This window comes from Triturus cristatus, chromosome 11 (genome assembly GCF_964204655.1).
Source record: "Triturus cristatus chromosome 11, aTriCri1.1, whole genome shotgun sequence".
Classification (NCBI taxonomy): domain Eukaryota; kingdom Metazoa; phylum Chordata; class Amphibia; order Caudata; family Salamandridae; genus Triturus; species Triturus cristatus.
In genome coordinates this window covers 480403577-480424176 of record NC_140594.1, presented here as the reverse complement: position 1 = coordinate 480424176, position 20600 = coordinate 480403577, and the positions used below count along the sequence as shown (strand labels likewise).

The following is a 20600-nucleotide window of genomic DNA, read 5'->3' as shown; positions in this document are numbered from 1 at the left end:
CCATGCCATTGTCTTCTCCCTGTACTCAGTCGGGCTAGAAATGGTTTACCGCATTCCCTTCTGTGTGGACTGTTATAGGGCTGTGCCAATTGACTTCGCTTTTCACTAGTCCCTCCACTTGCCGTCAATTGGGTGCCCTGCCCTGGCAGGTATTTTCTTTTTACATTCTACCCTGTCGATGATAGGTTGTGCTCTGGGATGCTTCTTAATTTCTGACCCTTTTGGTGTCTACACTGGTGGCTGCACGGCTTTCTTTGCCTTTTTACCCAGGTTCTGAGTGGGATGTTTTCATGGTATTGTGCAAATGCACTGTTGCCTTGTTCCTTGACAAGGTACTTAGTCTGTATGCCTTACAGGTATTCCTCAATATATTTTTGGAGGGGGGACTCCACATGCTGTGCTTGGTACACTGGTGCAAGTCGGCAAAAGGTGCACGGGTTTATTCGCCCCTGCCCATTATTGAGTTTTTTTCCGCACTGGCCAGGCGGTTCTTCTCTTCCATTCTGTTGGTGCCCTTCTTTCCTAGCAGATGCAAGGGAAGGGGCATGGTTCTTGGCCTACGGTTCTTTGTCTGGCTATTCCCTTTGTAGTTTTCCTTCTTTCTCTCTTCAGGCGTTAGCACTTCTTGTGCTAGTTCTTGTTATACACGGCTGAGACGGACCCCGTCAGCCCCTTGTTCTTTCTTAGGTTCCCTGTGGCCATCTCTTGTCCGTATCTTGGCATGACTGTTCTACTTGGCTGCCCTTCCTCTTCTATGTCTTGCATGGCTTGTTTTTTCCTCTGCTTCTGTCTTGCGTGAAGCTGCAATTGCTTTCATTTTTGATTGAAGTCTTTTCCATGATACCTGCGAGGCCAAACCCAACATTTTGTTAATATCCTGGATGTTCTTCAGGTGTGCCTTCTGCCCTTTTTGGCGGTAGGCGGTGAATGTTCCTCTTCCCTTCTTCTCAGACATGGGTTCCTTGCCCGTCCACTCTGGGTTAGATCTTATGGAGGTTTGTGATTCTTTAGGAGGAATTTCCTTTACTTCTTAGAAGAACGGTTGCAGTTCTCACCCCTTAGGGGCTCATCTCCCTTGTACTAGTCTACCAAGTATGATCTTGGGTGTTGTCAGGATCCCCACTCATGTTGCTCCCTGGCTTATTGGCTATGCACAGGTTGTCCCGTGTATTGGAGGACTTTCCTTTGCTTCTGGCCTTCCTGCTTCCTAGACTGTGGGTGCTGCCTCTATTCCTTCTCTTCTTTAAACTAGCCCTTTGGTTGGACTTTCATTTCTGGCGTTGGTCTTCCAATATTAATTTATTTTACGCTGTGGCCGAGTTGCCTTCATAGGCCTCCCAGGTGTTGCCCCCATACACTTCGATCACTTTTTCCAGTCCCGCATTGGGGTATTTATTTCTCTATTGTAGCGGGGTTGTTTCTCCCCTGCGATTATATATTCAATTGTCTCTCGGCCTACTAATCATGCCGATTCTGTCTGCTTCATTGGTTTTCTGGGGTGTATACTTCCTCCTCGCCCTCTCCCTTTGGATGGGGTCATGTGACCGGTTTCCAGTTTTCTGTTGTCTTGCCTTCGTCCCATTGTCACTGTTGTGGTTGTTGTATGTACCCTTCTTAGGAGCCTATTATTGTGCAGTGTGAATTCTGTATATGTTTATGTTCATACATATCATATACATATATTGTTGCCTCTCTATTTATATGTGTTTTATAACTTCTTTTCTTGGGATTCTATGCTTCATTGTCCCAGAGAGCCTCCTCTCTTTCAGAGTGTTTCCTCTGCCTAACTTGGTATATTGTTGATTGTTGATATTGCTTGAGATGTCTTATAGGATATTGGTTGGAGCCCTCTACCTTGCCTACTTCTACGGCTGGGAGCTTGGTCCAGTAGTTTTAGCTATTGTCCTTAGCTTTTCGCCTCTGTCTCCTGGACCGGTTGCCCTTCCTGGGGGCGTTGTAGTGCTATGTTTATATGGAGTGTTCTTCTCTCTTGTCTTGTTCTTCTGCCATGCATTTTCTCCCTTATCTTTTCACGGCTGTGGATTTAGTACCGTCCGGGGTTCTTCCTGAGTTTTCTGATTAGATGTTTTCTTCCACCCCTCCCTTTCTTGCAAGCAGTCTGTTTTTTTTCTTATGCGGACTGGATAGCCTAGTCAGGGATACTTCTTGGAATCAGTTTGTGGACGGTCCTCCGGGATGGTAATGCTTGGGTATTTATTCTAAGGTAAGGAATCTGTGGCTGGACGTCTCTATCAGATGAATAAGTTACTTACCTTTGGTAACACCATACCTGTTAGAGACTAGATCTAGCTGCAGATTCCATACTGACCCACCCATCCTCCCGCTCTGTGAACTGGTTCTTCTTTTCTTCCATATCCCTTCCACACACCTTTGGGCTTCTCGTTGCTGTAAAAAAAGCATTTGATATAAGACACACCAAACTGCCAATAATACTTAATATAAGCATCTTTCAAAAAGGGGATTATTTTTGGGCGCACTGTTTCCATGGCAATTTCTATTTGTTGCTTTGCGTTTTAGCACGGAAAGTAGTTGTGGAAGAAACTGACGTCAGTGTGTCTGAGGAGGTCTTAAATGGACTCTAACAATGTCACATAGGGTGGATGACGTGTACCGATGTGCAGAGGTACTGCTGTAGAAAAATTTCCGGATCTAGTCTGGCACCTGGGGATAATTCTAAGGTATGAAATCTGCTAATAGATCTAGTCTCTACCTTATAAGACGTTACTGAAGGTAAGTAACTTATTCATTAAGCCCTTGCCAACAGCTTTGATTTGGGTTGAAAAGGATATGTCGACATCGAACACCATGTTTTTTGCGTTTTTGAACGTAGGTGCTGGACTTCCCTTATTTAGTGGCCATATAATTGGGAGGCGTTTTGGCTCAGTTTCGCCAATAACGAGATCCCAGTGTTAGTACTATTCAAGTAGGGGACATTTTCATTTATTCAATGTTACATATGTTTGTCATTTTGTGATTTTACTCTGTTCTTCTTGAAATTTATCCAGTGGGATGTGCATTTGGGAGTCATCAGCATATATTAAAAAAATTGTGAAATGTGTGTTGTCTGAAGCCCTGAACTACGGGGCTTCCTAAAGCAAACATGCAGTCTTGCACCAGGGTTCTTGGGAATCGTTTGTGGCATAATTAATAAAGTGTGAATTGAATAGCTGTGTTGCGAAAGAGGTTGTGCTGCTTTCCTTTTCTCATTCTCGTCTTTTTTCTTCTTTCTTTTGACAGGTATTTATTATTTCACTAATTGGGGACATCAAGTTCCAACATTTTAATCCTGTACTTGAAACATACATTAATAAGCACTTCAGCGCCACCTTGGCATATATGTGAGTATGGCACATTCATTTGGAAATTCTCCTTTATGAAACTGGGTGTAGGGAGCACTTCTTTTTCAAACCACCTCTGGGTCATGTGAAGCTATATGTTAATAACTAACATCTTTGACAAATTTGTAAATACTATTCTCATGCCAACAATGTTGTTCTTTCTCTTATTTATTGGATTTACAATGTTTATTGGAATACAAATTATTGATTTCTGCAAAATTATGTATTCACTGGCATGTGTGGCTGAAGATGCACATGTATTGCATACTCTTGCCATCTAGTGTTGGGTTCGGAGTTGTGCAAACTGGTTTCCTTCGAAGAATTCTTTTGAGTCACAAGGTAAGTGACTCCTCTTCTCGGTGTTATTGCGCATGGGCATTGACTCCTTTGTTAGATTGTTTTCTCTACTCCATCGGGTTCAGATGTGGGTGCCTCTCCATGTTCAACTCATTTTGATACAAGTCTTCAGTCCTATCCTGTCTTCTATGGTATCGTTATGTCAATTGCACTTTTCCATTACTGCGCCACTTGAAAAGTTCATCGGTTAAGACACCGACCGATCGCCCATCAGGGCAACACCATTCCACGTGCACCGTCAGTGCTAAAGATGTGTTCCTGATGGAACGGACACCTTTTTGATTTTGTCCATAGTGCCGTGCCAAATATCTGCACACAGACCAACATCTGCTATTCAATCTTTGCCTTTCGCCCGATCATCGTGAGGCAGACTGTGGTGCTTGGAAGTCTTTCTGGTTGAAAAAGATTCTCCAGGATTGAAGGGCGCGTCGGCTGGAAATGTCTTGTCATACTGAAGACAACATTCTCGATATTTTCGGGGATGAGTATGCCCAGGAAGATCAAGCTGCCAAGGAGGAAGAGGAAGCTTTCTACGTCAAGTACATTTCTGATCAGGAGGAGGAATTGAGGTACACCCTGCCACTCGGTCAGCGCATGAATACTGTCAACCAAGACCCTGCTCCATCCACCCAAAAAGACTTCTAAACCCTCACTCTTTCCATTATTAAGGTCACCAGACCGCCACTGCCACCTGCCTAATGTCTGATCCAAAAAAGTTTTGGTTGCTCAGCCTTCCGGGCCCGGCACTGAGAAGTTCCACTAAGATGAAATCCTCAGTATCAGCCTCCTTGGATCGAGCACATTCCTCGGTCTCAACTCTGCCTTTGGGACTGAATTAGCAACCAACTTTAGCTCCCTGTGTGCTGACCAAAAAACATTCTTTATCTTCTAAAGACTCGATTCCAAAAACATCTGACTCGAAAACCTCAAAGCTGTTTTCAGTTTCCATGTCTGCAGTCGAGCCAATTCTTGGGAAAATGGGCATTAAACAAAGAAAGATCCATGTTCAAGAGGGTAATATTTGCCTCTAAGTTCACCTAAGAGACAGTTGGCTTTTGAGTACGCATTGGATGTGCCTGTACCTGTCAAAAAGTGGACACAGAACAAGGCTATCAGCCCTACTCCTCATTCTGCACCACCTTCACCACACCCTACTCCAGCTCCCTGCCATCATCACCACCTCCCCTACCATCATCACCAACATCACCAGCCGCTCCTTCTTCTCCGTCATCTCCACATCATGACCCCCTTGATGCTATGCCTCCAGGGTCACTAAGGTCATACACAGGAGATTTAGGAGACCCATTAGGGGATGCTGATCTATGGGAGACATGATACAGATCCCATCACTCCCAATGATCCAGATCTTTATCCAGCCTGCCCCTCCAATCCTGAAGTTGCTAGTTCTTACCAGCAAGTTATTGCTAGGGCAGATGCTTATCATGGGGTCCAGCTACACAAAAAGTCTTTAGAGCAAGGCTTCCTTTTTGATACTCTTTCATCTACCCACAAAGAGACACCATTTCTGCCCATGCTTCCTGGCAAGTTGCGGCATGTTGATGATATATTAATTTTGTTTAATCAAACTTTTATTCGTTTCCATTACATCTAGTTGTCCGTCATCAGATATGACCAGTAAATATTTGATTCAATGCAAACAAATAGGTACGAACTAATCTTACATAGGACCTCCATTCTTCTTGCATTCAGACACTTAGACTTCCCATTGTACAATAGTCAAACTACTAAATGTAGGTAGTGTACAGCAATTTTAACATCATCTCATGCATTCTATGTTTTGGGAAGATCTTTCTATTCAAAAGTAAACATAAACCCTACAAATCAAAAAAACAATACAATAATCTCACAAAAGAAAAGGCTCAGGACACAGCAAAAATACACATTTGGCGTTGGGAATCAATTACAAAAAAGACATACGTTATCGTTCCATATTCAAATCTATTAGGTATCTTCCTCGTCTACCCTTAGGGAGGGGTAGGACAACGGGGGTGCACAACAAACCCCTACTTTCATGCCATGGATTCCATATTTTGGACCATTGCATTCTAGGTTTTGAACTGCAATGCTTATGATATATTTAAAGAACCAGTACGTGCCCGTGTTATTACCCCACGGGTTGATCAAAAGTACAAGGCGGCTTCCTCAAACCCTCTTTTTATATGTAGTCCGGTACCACCAGACTCTACAGTTGCTACTACAGCTCTCAAGAGAGCCAACAGTCAGGCAACTGGGGATACACCACCTCTTTAAAAAACGTATTCATGCTGCAGGAAAAAGAGTAGTGGCCAGGCATCTAGTCACTGGCGCATTGCCAACTCCCAAGCTCTTCTTGCTCATTATGATAGTGCCCATTGGGATGAAATGTAGGAGCTGTAACAGTATTTCCCTGAAAAATATTGTAAAAGATGGGCAACAAATTGTGTCAGAGGGTCAGGCAATTGCCAACAATTCGATTAGATGTGCATTAGATGCAGCAGATACAGCTGCAAGGGTTAGGAATACCAGTGTCTTCCTTAGGAGACATGCTTGGCTCAGATGTTCGGGTTTTAAACTAGAGGTCCAGCAAGCAGTTCTCAACATTCCATTTGACAAGGAACATCTGTTTGGGCCATAGGTGGACACCACATTAGACAAAATGAAAAAAGACACGGACACTTCTAAAGCTATGGGAGCTTTACAAACTCCTACATTTGGAGGTTCTATTCGCCGCTCTGGCTATAGGGGTGGATGTCAATCCACCACTACAGACACCTCCACTTCTCAGCAAAAGCAGGGTCAATCCACCTATTGCAAGGACTTTTTCAAGGGCTCCTTCAGAGGCAGTAACTATAAGGGAAGAGGTAGACATGCCTCTGCACGTGGAGCAATCTCCACTGCAAAGCAGTGACTAACAAATTCTTCCCCCCGACCACACAACACTTGTCGGGGAAAGACTGGTCTTGGAGTCCATCACAACAGACCAATGGGTACTAGCCATTATCCAACATGGCTATTGTCTGGAGCTCATTACCACAGCATTCAACATCCCACCTTGCACTCACAGGCTATCACAAGATCACCTAGCACTTCTCATAAAAGTGGTCATAGCCCTTCTTCTCAGAGGGGGTATAGATCCAGTGCCTCTTCAACAACAAGGCACAGGAGTATATTGCCTATACTTTCTGATTCCAAAAAAGGACGGGTCCCTAAGACCAATCTTAAACCTCAGGTCTCTCAACTACTACAGCCTGTCAGAACACTTTCATGTTGTCACTCTACAGGATGTCATTCCACTTTTACAACAAGGCCACTTTAGACCTAAAGGACGCTTACTTACATATACCCATTTATGATGCTCACCGCAAATACCTCAGGTTTCTCACAGCAGGAAAGCACTACCAATTCAAAGTTCTTCCATGTGGAGTCATTACCGCACCTCGGGAATTCACAAAGTGCTTGTTAGTAGTTGCAGCACATCTATGGCGACAACACGTTCACGTAATCCCATATCTGAATGATTGGCTCATGAATACCACCATTCATCAGCAATGTCAACAACATTTAGGGTCACCATCAGTGTCCCCAATTCTCACCTTCAACCTCTTCAAATTCAACCATGCTTAGGAGCTATTCTCAACATACAGTTGGGATTATTTTACCCCAATCCTGCTTGAATACAAAATTTATAAACACTTCTACCTCAATTTCAGTCAAACAAAACACTTACCGTTCGCACTGTGATGCGTCTACTGGGAATGATGGCATCTTATATTGCCATAGTTCCCCATGCAAGACTACACATGTGCCCACTACAGCAATGTCTTTCTCACCAATGGCCTCAATTAAAGGGTCACCACAAGGATCTAGTGTTGATAGACCGCCACACTCACCGTTCTCTGCAGTTGTGGAACTCCAACAATCTGTTGACAGGGCAGACTTTCTGGGACTCTGTGTCTCACATCGCTCTAACCTTAGATGCTTCGGAGACGGGTTGGGGTGCACACCTACAACACTTAACAATACAAGGTCTGTGGGAAGCCAAACATCTGACTCTACACATAAATTACTGGGAACTTCAGGCAGTCTTCCTTGCACTGAAAGCATTTCTTCCTCATCTGTCCCACAAGGTTGTCTTAGTCTGGACGAACAATATGACAGCCATGTACTATCTAGAAAAATGGGGGGTGGGGGCATGGTCTTCTCAGTTGTCCCACCTCTCTGATCATGTAAAACTGGGCTCTACACCATCACATTCATTTGTTGACTGAGAATCTGCCAGGGACGGTCAACGATCTTGCGGACCTGCTCAGCAGGCCACACAAACAGATCCACAAATGGGAACTCATCCCACAAGTCCTCCTTCCCTACTTGCAAAAGTGGGGGTTGCCTCAGATAGACTTGTTTGCCAGAGTCTAAATGTGAAAATGCCCCAAGTTTGTTTCCAGGTTCCCACACCCACTATCCAAGGGCAACGCACTATGTATGGGTTGGGCAGATATTTGCCTATGCTTTTCCACCTCTCCCTCTCATTGCATTTCTTTTTCAGAAACTCAGGCAAACATAACTCACTGTGATCCTTGTAGCTACCACCTGGGCACTTCAGCCTCGGTTCACAACACTACTAGATCTCTCAGTAGTCGCACACAAGAAGCTGCCCAACAGGCTGGACCTTTTCTTCAGAACAGTTCAGACACCCAAAACCCAAGATTCTCAGCCTAATGATATTGCTCCTGAGGTCTTAGAATTTGGTTATTGAAACTTAACAGCAGAATGTATTGACACTCTTAAGCAAGCACGTAGACCTACAATTAGAGCATTTTATGCAGCAAAATGGAAATGTTTTGTTTGCTTCTGCCAACCTAAGCAAATCAATCCCATCAAGTCCAAAGTACAGGACAATATTTGCTTTTTGCTACGTTTTCAAAAGTCCAATTTAGCATAAACATTCATTAGGTTGCATCTTGCTGCCATAGCATCATATCTTCAAACTAGATAGCATCTACCCCTCTTCAAAATTCTAGTCATTAAAGCATTCAAGGTAAGGACCCAAATGAGTTATTCCAAATTGTGTACCTCCGGCACCTTCTTGGAACCTTAACATTGTACTTACTTGGCCTATAGTTCCTCCTTTGCAGCCTTTGCATTGATGTTCCATTCAATTTCTCTCATGGAAAGTGGCATTTATGATTGCTATTACCTCACTCAGTCGTGTTGGGGAGCTCGAGGCAATAGCCTTAGAAGAACTTTTCTTTCAAATACATAAAGATAAACTGGTTATTTGTGCTAATCTTAAATTCATACCTAAAGCAATATCTCACTGTGACCTCCATCAATCAATTGAGCTTCCTGTTTTTTTTCTGGTTTTGTAGCAGAAATAGCTCTTCATACTCTGGATGTTAAGAGAGCATTTATGTTTTACATAAATAGATCTAAAACTTTCAGGGAGACAAAACAACTCTTTGTAGCCTTTTCCCTACCTCATAAAGGCAACCCTATTTCCAAGTCAGGCATAGCCAGATGGAAAGTCAAATGCATTCAGACTTGTTACATTAAAGCCAAAATACCTTTACCTGTGACTCCCAGAGCACATTCCACTCGTAACAAGCATTTGCAATGCAATAGGTCTCGCATTTGTTGCAGTTGGAGCTACTGGCATTGTAAATGGCAGTGTTTGTTATCAATGTTTTTGTTTGCAGTGGAGTGATTATTTAACCCCTTGAGTGCCCATGACGAGATGGTCTCGTCATGGGCCGCGGTTGCGCTGTGCCCATGACGAGACTATCTCGTCATGAACCCCGCCCGCTAATTCAACGCCCGGCACAGGGCGGGGAAAGGGCGGGGCACACAAGGGGTTAAAAATTACACACTATACCATATTATAAGCTATTCTAGCAACTGTACAGTAAAGCTATGGCTATTTTAACGTAAAGGAGTGTGAATGGATGAATAAAAATACAAAAAACAGGATCTAAAAATTTACGATGGAATTTATAGCAGGGGACAGGGACTACCGATCACAACAAATGTACTTTAAGTGATTGGGGCATCATATGCAATAAGAAAATCGGTAGTACGGGGTGTCAGCGACGCTTGTGCAAATATTGTTCAGCTGGTGAAGTGGTCAGCTCTGTTTGCAGATGCAAAGTGGTGAAAGGTGAAGTATTCGGCTCTGTTTGCAGGCACAAAGGGATGAATGGTGAAGTGGTCACTCTCTTCAGCGGTGAACATGCTCTTTACTGTTGCTCATGGGCATCAAGAGACTCTGCCAGGTCTAAGGCATTCCAGAGACCTTATATGATGGCTGAGGTTTGTAAATGAACCTACATTAAACACCACTAAGAGATGAAGCGATTTCTGCAACATCACATAATTTTTCTCCAAAATGGGTTTTTTCAGTTTTACTTTTTGGATTCCTGGGATGCTCTGGCATAAGATTCCCGGTTCCACCATGATTCATTTGGTACAGTAAATAAACACAATAACCAAAAATACTCTCAAACTGCAGTTTAACGGAGACGTGGTTTTCTGTGTAACAAACGCCTGACCATGGTCCCAGCAGGGGCACGTGCCACCTAATCTAGAGACACTTCTCTCACAGGAGTTGTGCCAACTCACCTGCAGCCAAAGCTATGGGTCACGGGAAAATGGGATGGAGAGTAAGGGGGGTACAGGGAGAGAGAGAAAGGGGGCACAGGGAGAGAGAAATGGGGGCATGGAGAGAAATGGCGGACCGAGAGAGAACGGGGGAAGAGAGGCTGGAAGGGTGAAAACGAATGGGAGAGAGGGCACTAGTGAGGGGGGTACCGGAAGGGGAAGGAGGTGGACAGGTGATATACATTTTGAAAAGCAGTTCTTTGGCAGTAGGTGATGACTGCTGGCAAGGACCAACACCCGGAAAGGAAGTTTGACATCTGAGCCCCCACTATTATAATGTGAAACTATCATGCAACTACAATATCACAAAAAGGTGCTAGTTTTCCAAAGACACATGACCCGCCTGATGTACACACTACAAGATTCTTATAAGTCCCAAGAACATAAAGACAAATTCATCTGGCACATTGGAAAAAAATTATACTTTTCAAATAGCCCTCCGTATTAAATTTGCTCAATTTCTACGCTCGGTTAACAGATATAACTGCTACCCAATCAATGGTATTCAATTGATCCACTCCGGAAGAATGAAGGCTGAGGCAGACTTGCCGGGAATGTAACCTCTGCCCCTTACAAGTGTACGTCTCACTGAGCCCTTCTGCCGGTATTGTGTTGGACAGCTGGTTACAATTCGATCAGTTGAGCCCCTTATGTGTAGCCTTTAAACAAACACAGCAAAGCCCGCTTTTGTATTCGCCAGATAACTAGGAAAACCAGCTATACACGAGGCGCGAGCAGCAACCGGAGTCACAGAGGTAGAGAGACCAGCCTTGGCTCCGCTGGTTATGAATAACTTAACATCCACGTACCTACCAAACATGAATGTGTCCTTCTATAATGGATGTGGTATACATGTAAAGTGCTCCAATACCTACGGATTGAGTTTGCACTAAATAAAAAAAATGAAAAAATAAATACCAACACCTAACAGATCTGTTCCAGGTCAGGCAGCGGAGTCATAGTTCGCCCGACCCTTGTGAAGACAGAGCAGCCGTCCCTGAAAATCAGCAGGGCAAGGGCGAGGATGTGGTCCGTCGGCTAAACTGCCGACTTTGGTGCTGGAAACCAGAGTTTGAGCCCCGAGGTCGCATCAACATCCTGTGATTCTGGGCAAATCACTTAATCTCCCCGTGCCTGAATGTGTAATGTAAATACGGTGCTCATGTAAAGCGCTCCAATAAACTTCGGGTCGAGTTCGTGCTATATATATATGCAAAAAAAAACAAGTGCAAAGGCAAGTAACAGTACAAGGACATGTCGCCAGCTAGTCACATGCACTCATAACCACACCTACAGGCGACACAACAGCACAGTGAACCCGGACATTTTGCAACTTGCTTTTATATGGTGTACGCATAATTATACATTTGCCACACTTGCCTCATACCATCATCTCCTGCATATTTTTCCTTTTCTCGCATAATTTAGCCAACCCTGCCAGTTATACTATAATAAAGTAAACAAACTAAACAGTTCACAGAACTTACCCCAGTAAAACAAGCGTCTTCAAATAGGTCGTGTCTCCAATGAATGTCGCTGATTCGCCTTCTTTGAAAATATTCAGTGCTGCACGTTTAAATAGAGCATTGGATGCACGAAAGATATCACTAATAGCACTAAGTAAACAAAGTTATTGCTAAAAATGTCCTAAAACATGACGCCCTAATTATCGCTTGCCATGCAGCTTTTCTGACTAATGAAGGCGTGGCGGTGGCGCCAGTAATACGCCTGCTCCCGATCACAACACAGAAAGTGAGAATTATCACAGCATGAGACCCCACAGTAATCATTAGCACAGCATGTCGACAGGCGCCCCAGGCTGCTGGAGCACTCAACTATAATTAATGTGCAGCACGTCTTCCGGAGACGAGCACTCAACTGGAATTAACGCGCACAAGCTGTTCCACTGTGAAGCGCGTTCACAGACCAGAATCGGCTCGTGCCCAGACCAGAATCGGCGCAGCACGTCTTCCGGAGACGAGCACTCAACTGGAATTAACGTGCACAAGCTGTTCCACTGTGAAGCGCGTTCACAGACCAGAATCGGCTCGTGCCCAGACCAGAATCGGCTCGTCCCAGATCTGTCTCCCTTGGGAGTAAACACGGCAACAATAGTCTCGTTGGCGGCAGCGCTTCGCGCTGCAACGCCAGCGAGCCTTAAAAAGGGAGAACTATTGCATTTTAGGGAAATATCCCCATAGCTGACATTTGTAAAGCAGCTACAGGGTCTACTCTGTGGATGTTTTAGCATGCCACCATGGCAATGTAGGCCAGTCAATTCTATGTACCCTTTTTCAAACTACTGCAACTCCCACATGCTAGCCACCACTTCTAAGGAGGGACTGCTTTACAGTCTATGGAGAGCATGTGTATCTACAGCCACACATGCCAATGAACCGATTAATTTACTCATCCTGTAAGCATCTGTTTGTGGCATGTAGTGCTGTAGATTCACATGCACCCTCCCTGGACGCCTGTGGCCATTGCAGTTACATTTAACACATTTCTCTGATACGTTCACATTTAGCACGGACATCTTAATTCTTACATATTCCTTACATTCCTTTCCCACCCGCCTGCAAGAAAGCAATCTAACAAAGGAGTTGATGCATGTGCAATATCACCGAGAGGAGCAAGTCACTCTACCTCGTGGCTCAAAAGAATTCTTTAAAGAAAAACAAGTTGCACTACTCCAAACCCAACTCTAGATGGCAGGAGTTTGCAGAACATGTGAATCTACAGCACTACATGCCACAAACAGAAGGGTAAGTAACATCCTTATTACATACAAAGCAACTAAGGAAGGAAGAGGATGATGTTATTGATGGACACTTAAAAGTTCCTAATTTCATAACTGCAATTTACCAATGCTGCCCTTAAATGCTTTTGGTTTGTCCTTTACCTCTTACTGTATGGTGTATCTGGGTTGCGCAGTCTTTTGCTAGGTGTTCTGTGTAGTAGTTTCACTTGTACATTTTTGCTTAATGCCTTGATTTGTTGCAAATTGGGTGATGTTGTACCACGTTGGGTGTGTGAAATGTAATTTGTGTACATTTGATGTGTTGTTTCTTAGGGGTTAGTGCAGTTATGTGCTCCATGATAATTGACTAGAAGCCTTTGTTGTCTGTGTTGGAAGCATGCAGTATGTTCTAACCGCCATGTTTTGTCTGAAGTTGCTGTGTTATTGATTAAACAAACCTCAATTGGGGGGGGTTATATATACTTGAAATAACAGTTAGAAATCTCTCAACTAGTTTGCCTGGCACCCCTGCTTGCTTCCTTGATAGCTGCCTGACTCATTTCTCAAAGAGGAAACGGTCCAACAGGAACAGCTTCCACTCTGCAAGTAACTAACAACCTCCTTGTGAGGGGTTGGTAACTTTTCAAGGGTTTGGAAGCTCAATTGTAGTCTCAAACCATTGATCGATCCAATTGCAATTTGTAATTAGGAAGAGAGGCCTACTCACATCTCTCTTAACTGTTATTTGGAATAGACACAAAACCTGTTTTGCAATACAGAAAGGCTTTTCTAAATCACCAAGTGGGATTAGTAGACTATAAAAGCCCTTTCCTTCTGGCAAAACCTGTGATTTTGCAAAGAACACGGTTTGCCACTGCAAAAGTGTTTTTTGCATCAGACCGTAAGTTTTTTTATTTTCTGACCGACTGCTTGTGAGGGATCATTCATGGTGGCCAAGGATAGTTGTTAGTGGGGACTGTTATGAAGTTCAGGTGCATGTATAGATTAGAGTTGTGTGGATAAATAGAAATGGCCTGATGGTGTGGGGGGGGTCAAAGGAATGGAAGTGGGGCAGAAAATGTGGAAAGATAGGAGTGTCTGGAATAGATTGCAGAGCTCAATGACACGTGAAGAAATGTGTACAATTTCGAGAAGGATTTGAAGAAGAGGTGCAAGAAAAAAAAGAGCAGGAAAAGTGTGACAGTGTGAAAGAAAACACCATAATTCAGAGGATGAGAGATGAGGCAGGGAAAGGGATATTGAAAAAGCTGAAAATGAGAAGAGAAATGAAATGAAGGAAAAGAATCGCATACAATCACTTGGAACAGGAACATGGACCTTGGAAATTATTGTAGCTAGACAGGAGACAAAGTATTGCCATGATAAAAAGCTTTAAAAATTCAACACTGTACTTGGCATCCTTGTTAGCAATGTATTTTGTCCTGCTGCGTGCTCCAAACTAATAATAAATTTTGGACAAGTTTCTGATTCATTTAAAACCTAGATGCAAATGCTAAAGGCCCTTAAGATGCTATGTTTGGATGATGTGGGACTGGCTTATTCTTCACTTTTTTGCTCTTCCTTGTCCAGAAAACTCACTAAAGTACTCAACAGTTACGTTGGCAATGCAGATGATTCCACGCAGAGTGATCTGCTCTTCGCTTCTCTGAAAGCTCTGAAGTATCTCTTCCGCTTCATAGTACAATCCCGCATCCTATATTTGAGGTAAGCACCATTTTTCAACTAATGACATCCTAAAAAATAACTTGGAGGTAATCTGTTACAGACTCTAAACAATGAACTCTGTGCCAGTTTCTTATCTTACTTGAATTTGCTGTCTGGCACACAATGTATCCTGAAGGTAACGCAGTTTCAGAATTTTACTAAATACCTGTCGTAAAGTTTTGATACACATATTTTTCCACGAACATCATGATCAGTATTTTGGCAGTAATGTTTCCAATCAAGGTATTTGTACTCTTTAAATCAAAGTTAGGGATAGAATTAAGAAGCGATGGACAACTCCAGATTGAGTTTCTTCAGTGGGACCAATAAGCTCTGGGAATGGATGAGCTGTATGACTCTGCCAAAAGATCATTGTTCTGGCAAGCAGGGGAAATGCTTGCAAGACACAATTTTGACCAGGATCTTGCAGGACATTTGTCATCTCGGATGTTCATACAGAAAATATTGAGGCAATGTACGTCAAATAGTCTGAGTCTTAAGAAAAAATTTGTTTGTATAGATATGTTAAATATTGCGTTGTCTGTCAACTTTGCTCTCTAGTCAAAGAATGCTATGTGCCTGCAGCCTGATATTTATAAAATCTATCACTTGGCACTGATCAGAGACGCCCCAACCTGTACAATTTCCTTCTAGAAGCTGTGGTATTATCATGACGAATTATAATGAAACCTTACATAGTCATTATTTGCCTATATCAACATTATAGTTTCCAATTCTGTCTATATATTCAGAATCTAATTATTCTTATAATATTTTCTTGACTACTACCTTAAATGATTATCTTCTTGCTACATTAAAATGTTTTATGTTTTACTGAAAACAATCTGTTGAGAGCTTCCATCATTCCAAGGGCTGAAGTTTCCTTTGTCTCCATATTTCCTCTGCTGGTCTGTTGATTTTAGAGTCTTTGGCTTGAAAATTCCTCTGAGGATCTGGAAGGGTACTTTGCATAGCTCAGCTGCATTCATTCTTAATCGTTTGATTAAATATTCAAATTGTACAGGTACTGAATATGCATGAGATTCTCCTACCACCAACCCCAGCATATATGTTGTCATGCTGTTCTCTTAGGTAAAACCTCATCTTTTAGTCCTACAAACATCATCTCCGTTTTAGTTGTGTCTTTGGCTAAAGGATCACAATAAGCATTTTGGGTGAAAACATGTTCTTTTACTTACATTTCCGGTGATATTTTCTGCTGCGGCAAGACATGGATTTTGGTGCAGCGCAATGTTTTGATTCCCATTTGCAGCATTGGCCTCAAAGGTTAAAGGCAATGTGTTCTGTCTATCTTGGATGGTGCGTGGTACATATAGAGTTGCTAGATCTCACACATGCTTCGCTGAAATTAGTGGTACCTTTCCAATGTACTTCGTCCTCATGAGCTATGAAAGAATTTCTCATTAGGCGTGCAGTTGTGTTATAGAAGTGTCATGTCCACAGTATTGTCCATCTGGCTCAATGGATTATCCTATGGCCTTATATGGAATGCGTGTTTGGTCAGTTAATGTCTAGGTGTTTACTCTGATTAGATGAGTAATTGTTGAATGAGGTTGTATAGTTAACAAATAGAAATAGTTTACCTGTTTTCTGGACTCCATAAGGTTGGCCTAATCCCTTATGTCATACAGACTACATGTAAATGAGTATCATTAGTCAGATCTAGCCTGGCATTTACTCGACCTGCTGCAGCATGTTAGTTAGTCCAAAAGTGTATTCAGAGCATCAACATTCTTAGATGTCAGTCCTTTTCTTTGCCCAGGGATTGGTCATAAGTAGTGTCTATTAGCAGTGGGACAAAATCCAGAGTGCATAGTATTGCATTTCCAAGAGTATTCTTAACTGTTTAAAATTGTCGTATATATGTCCAGACTCTTTTCCACCAGCAGATTTGTCACAATAAGGCCAGTAAGATAGCACAGTTGGTTAATAATGTCACTGCTGGGAGCTTTGTATCACTTGTGGGTGTCACAGATTAGAATTCTCATGGGCTCAACTCAGCCATTCATTATGCTTCTGTAGGGCAAACCTATGAATAATGTTTGGTAGTATTATAATAGCATGTCTGTTTTCCTCTTCTGAGACTTTACTGAGTATGCACTGTACATACGTCCTGAAACGCTATTCTTTCACTGGTGTTTCAGAAGGAGATGGCACTTGACGAAATCTGTAGGTAAACTACATAGTTGAATGTATGCATGCATGCATGCATACATACATATAATATTTGTATAGTGCAATCCTTGCCAAAACGAAGCATAGTGCTTGCCACTGTCGGATGAAAGATACAAAGCAATAACCAAAGGAAATGATGGACGGAGTGTTGAACATTGCAAGCACTCAACCCCAGTCAACTGATCTGGGTTTAATCCATCACCGTTCTTTAGCCCACTCTACCACCCCAGTTCAGACATGGCCATATGCAAATCAGTCTGACCCTGTGCCTCATGGGAACAGTCCAGCCCGAACTGCCAAGCCATGCCTTCCCTGGACCGGAAACAAGCTTCCTAGGACCGGTTTCTGGCATTTCAGCCGTCTTCAGCCAGGCTTGCTTGAATCCAGTGGCAAAGTGAGCAAGGGACTCAACGTCTCAGCATACCCTGCCAACTTATGGCGAACAAAGCGGTACAAAAGGGGGTGGTGATGGACGGAGCATTAGAACCAATCAAACACTCACACCCAGTCAACAGATCTGGGTTTGATCCATCACCGTTCTTTAGCCCACTCTGCCACCCCAGTTCAGACATGGCCATATGCAAATCAGTCTGACCCTGTGCCTCATGGGAACAGTCCAGCCCGAACTGCCAAGCCATGTCTTCCCTGGACCGGAAACAAGCTTCCTAGGACCGGTTTCTGGCATTTCAGCCGTCTTCAGCCAGGCTTGCTTGAATCCAGTGGCAAAGTGAGCAAGGGACTCACGTCTGAGCATACCCTGCCAACTCATGGCGAACAAAGCAATAACCAAAGGAAATGATGGACGGAGTGTTGAACATTGCAAGCACTCACCCCCAGTCAACTGATCTGGGTTTAATCCATCACCCCCTGAACTGGGGTGGCAGAGTGGGCTAAAGAACGGTGATGGATTAAACCCAGATCAGTTGACTGGGGGTGAGTGCTTGCAATGTTCAACACTCCGTCCATCATTTCCTTTGGTTTTTGCAGATGAAAGATACAGTCAGTGAGTGATTGGAAAGGTACCTGAGGTCTAGAAGCAGACCAAGACTAGTTTGGCATCTTGATGTTTAGAATAGTTACATTGGTGAAGTCCCGTTTGAGCATGCAGTGATGCAAAAAGTGTGGACCTTCCATCTCTTCTTTGGCCTGTTGTTTCCGTCCCTGGTTAGTACAGGATGGACTCTCTCCCTTGAAATAGGAACGTTTTACAGGATTTCCCATACTAAAGATTACACAATGACACAATAGGCTCCATAAAGCTTTCCATCTTCAGGAAATTAGTTATGCTTATGTAGTACTGGAAATACACAAAGAAGGCTAACAAAACAGAATCAGAACTTACCATGTGTTATGCGTTGTCTGTTTTATTTAGGTTTTACGGAAAAAGCGAGGACGGCGATGAGTTTAATAATGCCATCCGGAAACTTTTTTGGTCGTTCAATGTCTTGATGGATCGACCACTGGAAGAGGCCGTGAAGATTAAGGTTGGTGTGTCATGGATCCAATAAGGATATTTTATCATGTGTAAAGTGAGGATTGGCTTTTGAATGAAGTCATTAAAGTAGAACGATTGTGTCATTACACCACAACCAAGATGTAGTATACAATATAAGCATCATAAGTGACAGTGAAGTACAACCCAACTAAACTACTCTTTATATCCCAATAGGGCGCTGCCTTAAAGTACCTGCCAAACATCATCAATGACGTCAAGTTAGTGTTTGACCCTGTTGAACTAAGGTAATGGCTTTTAGCAAGGAGAAATACATTATTGTAAAATGTTTTAAGCTTTGGCTAAATATACTGAGGCTGATGAAAATAATTTCTTGGCCTAACCGGATGGTCACTCTGGTCAAATTTGTCAAAAATAATAGCAAGCCAGATCAAAGCAAATTATAGTCTACATTCAGTGGGTTTGAGACTGATTTTCAAATCATTTGAATTGGAGTTTATTAAGCATTAGGATTTGAGTAATTCAAGGTATTTATATTCTGTATATTTAATAGAAATGTTTAATTTGATGTATGTTATCACAGTATTAAAATTCATTGAAGAAGAATGCAGTTTGGCACGCTTTAAAGCTTCATCGACTTTTAAGGATTACATATCAGGTTATTATGTCACATTACAGTGCATCCTGTAATTGTTAAAGCAAATTCCCCAACGGCCTGTTCAGGGAATGAGCAAAGCATATTTATTTTTGTGCTGGGATGCCTGGCATTGCTAAACTGGCCTTATTGGCCTGATTTTTGCAATTAACAATGCATTCACGGTCCACAACCAGATGCCTTTCCTATCACTTATTGACCTTATGCTTGTTTTTGATTCTGTACAGCACTCCACTGCCTTTAAAATAGGTGTGTGCTATAGAAATGCCACATGCATACATACAAACTAAAAATATTAAGAAAATGCTATTTTTGCTGTTGTAGTTAATAGATTCTGGACTTGTGCAATGTCATGTATAGAGTATATATTTTACCAACGCACATTGGGTAAAAGCATTTAAGGACGTGTTAGTTGGGGTGGTTGTGGGGTGAGGTGGTAAAATGGAGATGTTCATCACATTGTTTGTCTTCTAGTATTCTGTTCAGCAAATTTATCCAAAGTATACCAGATAATCAACTGGTGCATCAGAAACTGACCTGTATGACCAAGGTAGTGGAGAGTGAACTCTTTCGACAGTCGGGTGAGTACCAGGAGGCATTCCTGCCAGATGCTTCTTACCTGCATTTATGTTTTACTCCAGGTAGCAAGTGTATCCTCTATTTGAAGATCCATATCCATGTGAAAAATTCTTGGTATTTTGTAATACATGGAAGTATTAGGATGATGATTATTATGAAATCTGTGACAATAGAGGACATGTTAAGCTAATACATGAAACACGCGAAATTAAAAATACATACAAATATTAATGCATACAGGATTTTTTTTAAAACACAAATCATACAGTGCTCATGGAATCAATCAAATGTTAGATCACATTAAACTTTAACTGCAAATGGTAGGTGTGATGGTGGTCTTAGTAACTATAGAGTCTTGTATGGGGCAGAAGCAAGGATGGGGCCTAATGTATTTCATAACCTACTAAACCCATAAAGCTCCTACTTTTAGAACTCAGGACTGGTCCAGTCAAGCCTCATGTGGTACAGAGAAACCTTCAGGGTAAGGTTCCATTCTAGATTGCTCAACACAGTTTGACATAGATCATAGTGTTTCTTGGCTGGCATATACCTCTACTGTAGGAAGAGGAAATTAATTTCAAAGTGTAGTTTCAACCATATTTGCTTTCCCTCTAGGGTAATCAGTGGATAATTGTTAGATGGTATAGATAGACATTTCTGAAGGTTTAAATACTACTATTTCTGTTTTAGTTTAAACTTGTTCTGAAATTATAAATAATGTATTGAAATAATTCACTGGTAGCTACACTGTAAGGTATATGCTACAGTGAGCTAACAATCCCTAAATGTAACAGTATAATAAATAATTTCACATACATTTTCTACACCTTAGATCATATTTATGTATTAGAAGTGTAGACCTACATTCTTAAATAAACATAG

General features: G+C 42.4%; 1 protein-coding gene across 1 annotated transcript in view; it reads left to right on the top strand.

The window, feature by feature from the left end:
- Positions 1 to 20600, top strand: part of DOCK5 (dedicator of cytokinesis 5) — a 923455-nt gene that overhangs the window by 517214 nt on the left and 385641 nt on the right. Inside the window, exons 21-25 of the mRNA XM_085632878.1 lie at positions 3259 to 3359; positions 14701 to 14835; positions 18404 to 18515; positions 18701 to 18771; positions 19614 to 19720. Coding sequence (XP_085489004.1) covers positions 3259 to 3359; positions 14701 to 14835; positions 18404 to 18515; positions 18701 to 18771; positions 19614 to 19720 — 526 coding nt within the window. The remainder of the gene's footprint in view (positions 1 to 3258; positions 3360 to 14700; positions 14836 to 18403; positions 18516 to 18700; positions 18772 to 19613; positions 19721 to 20600) is intronic.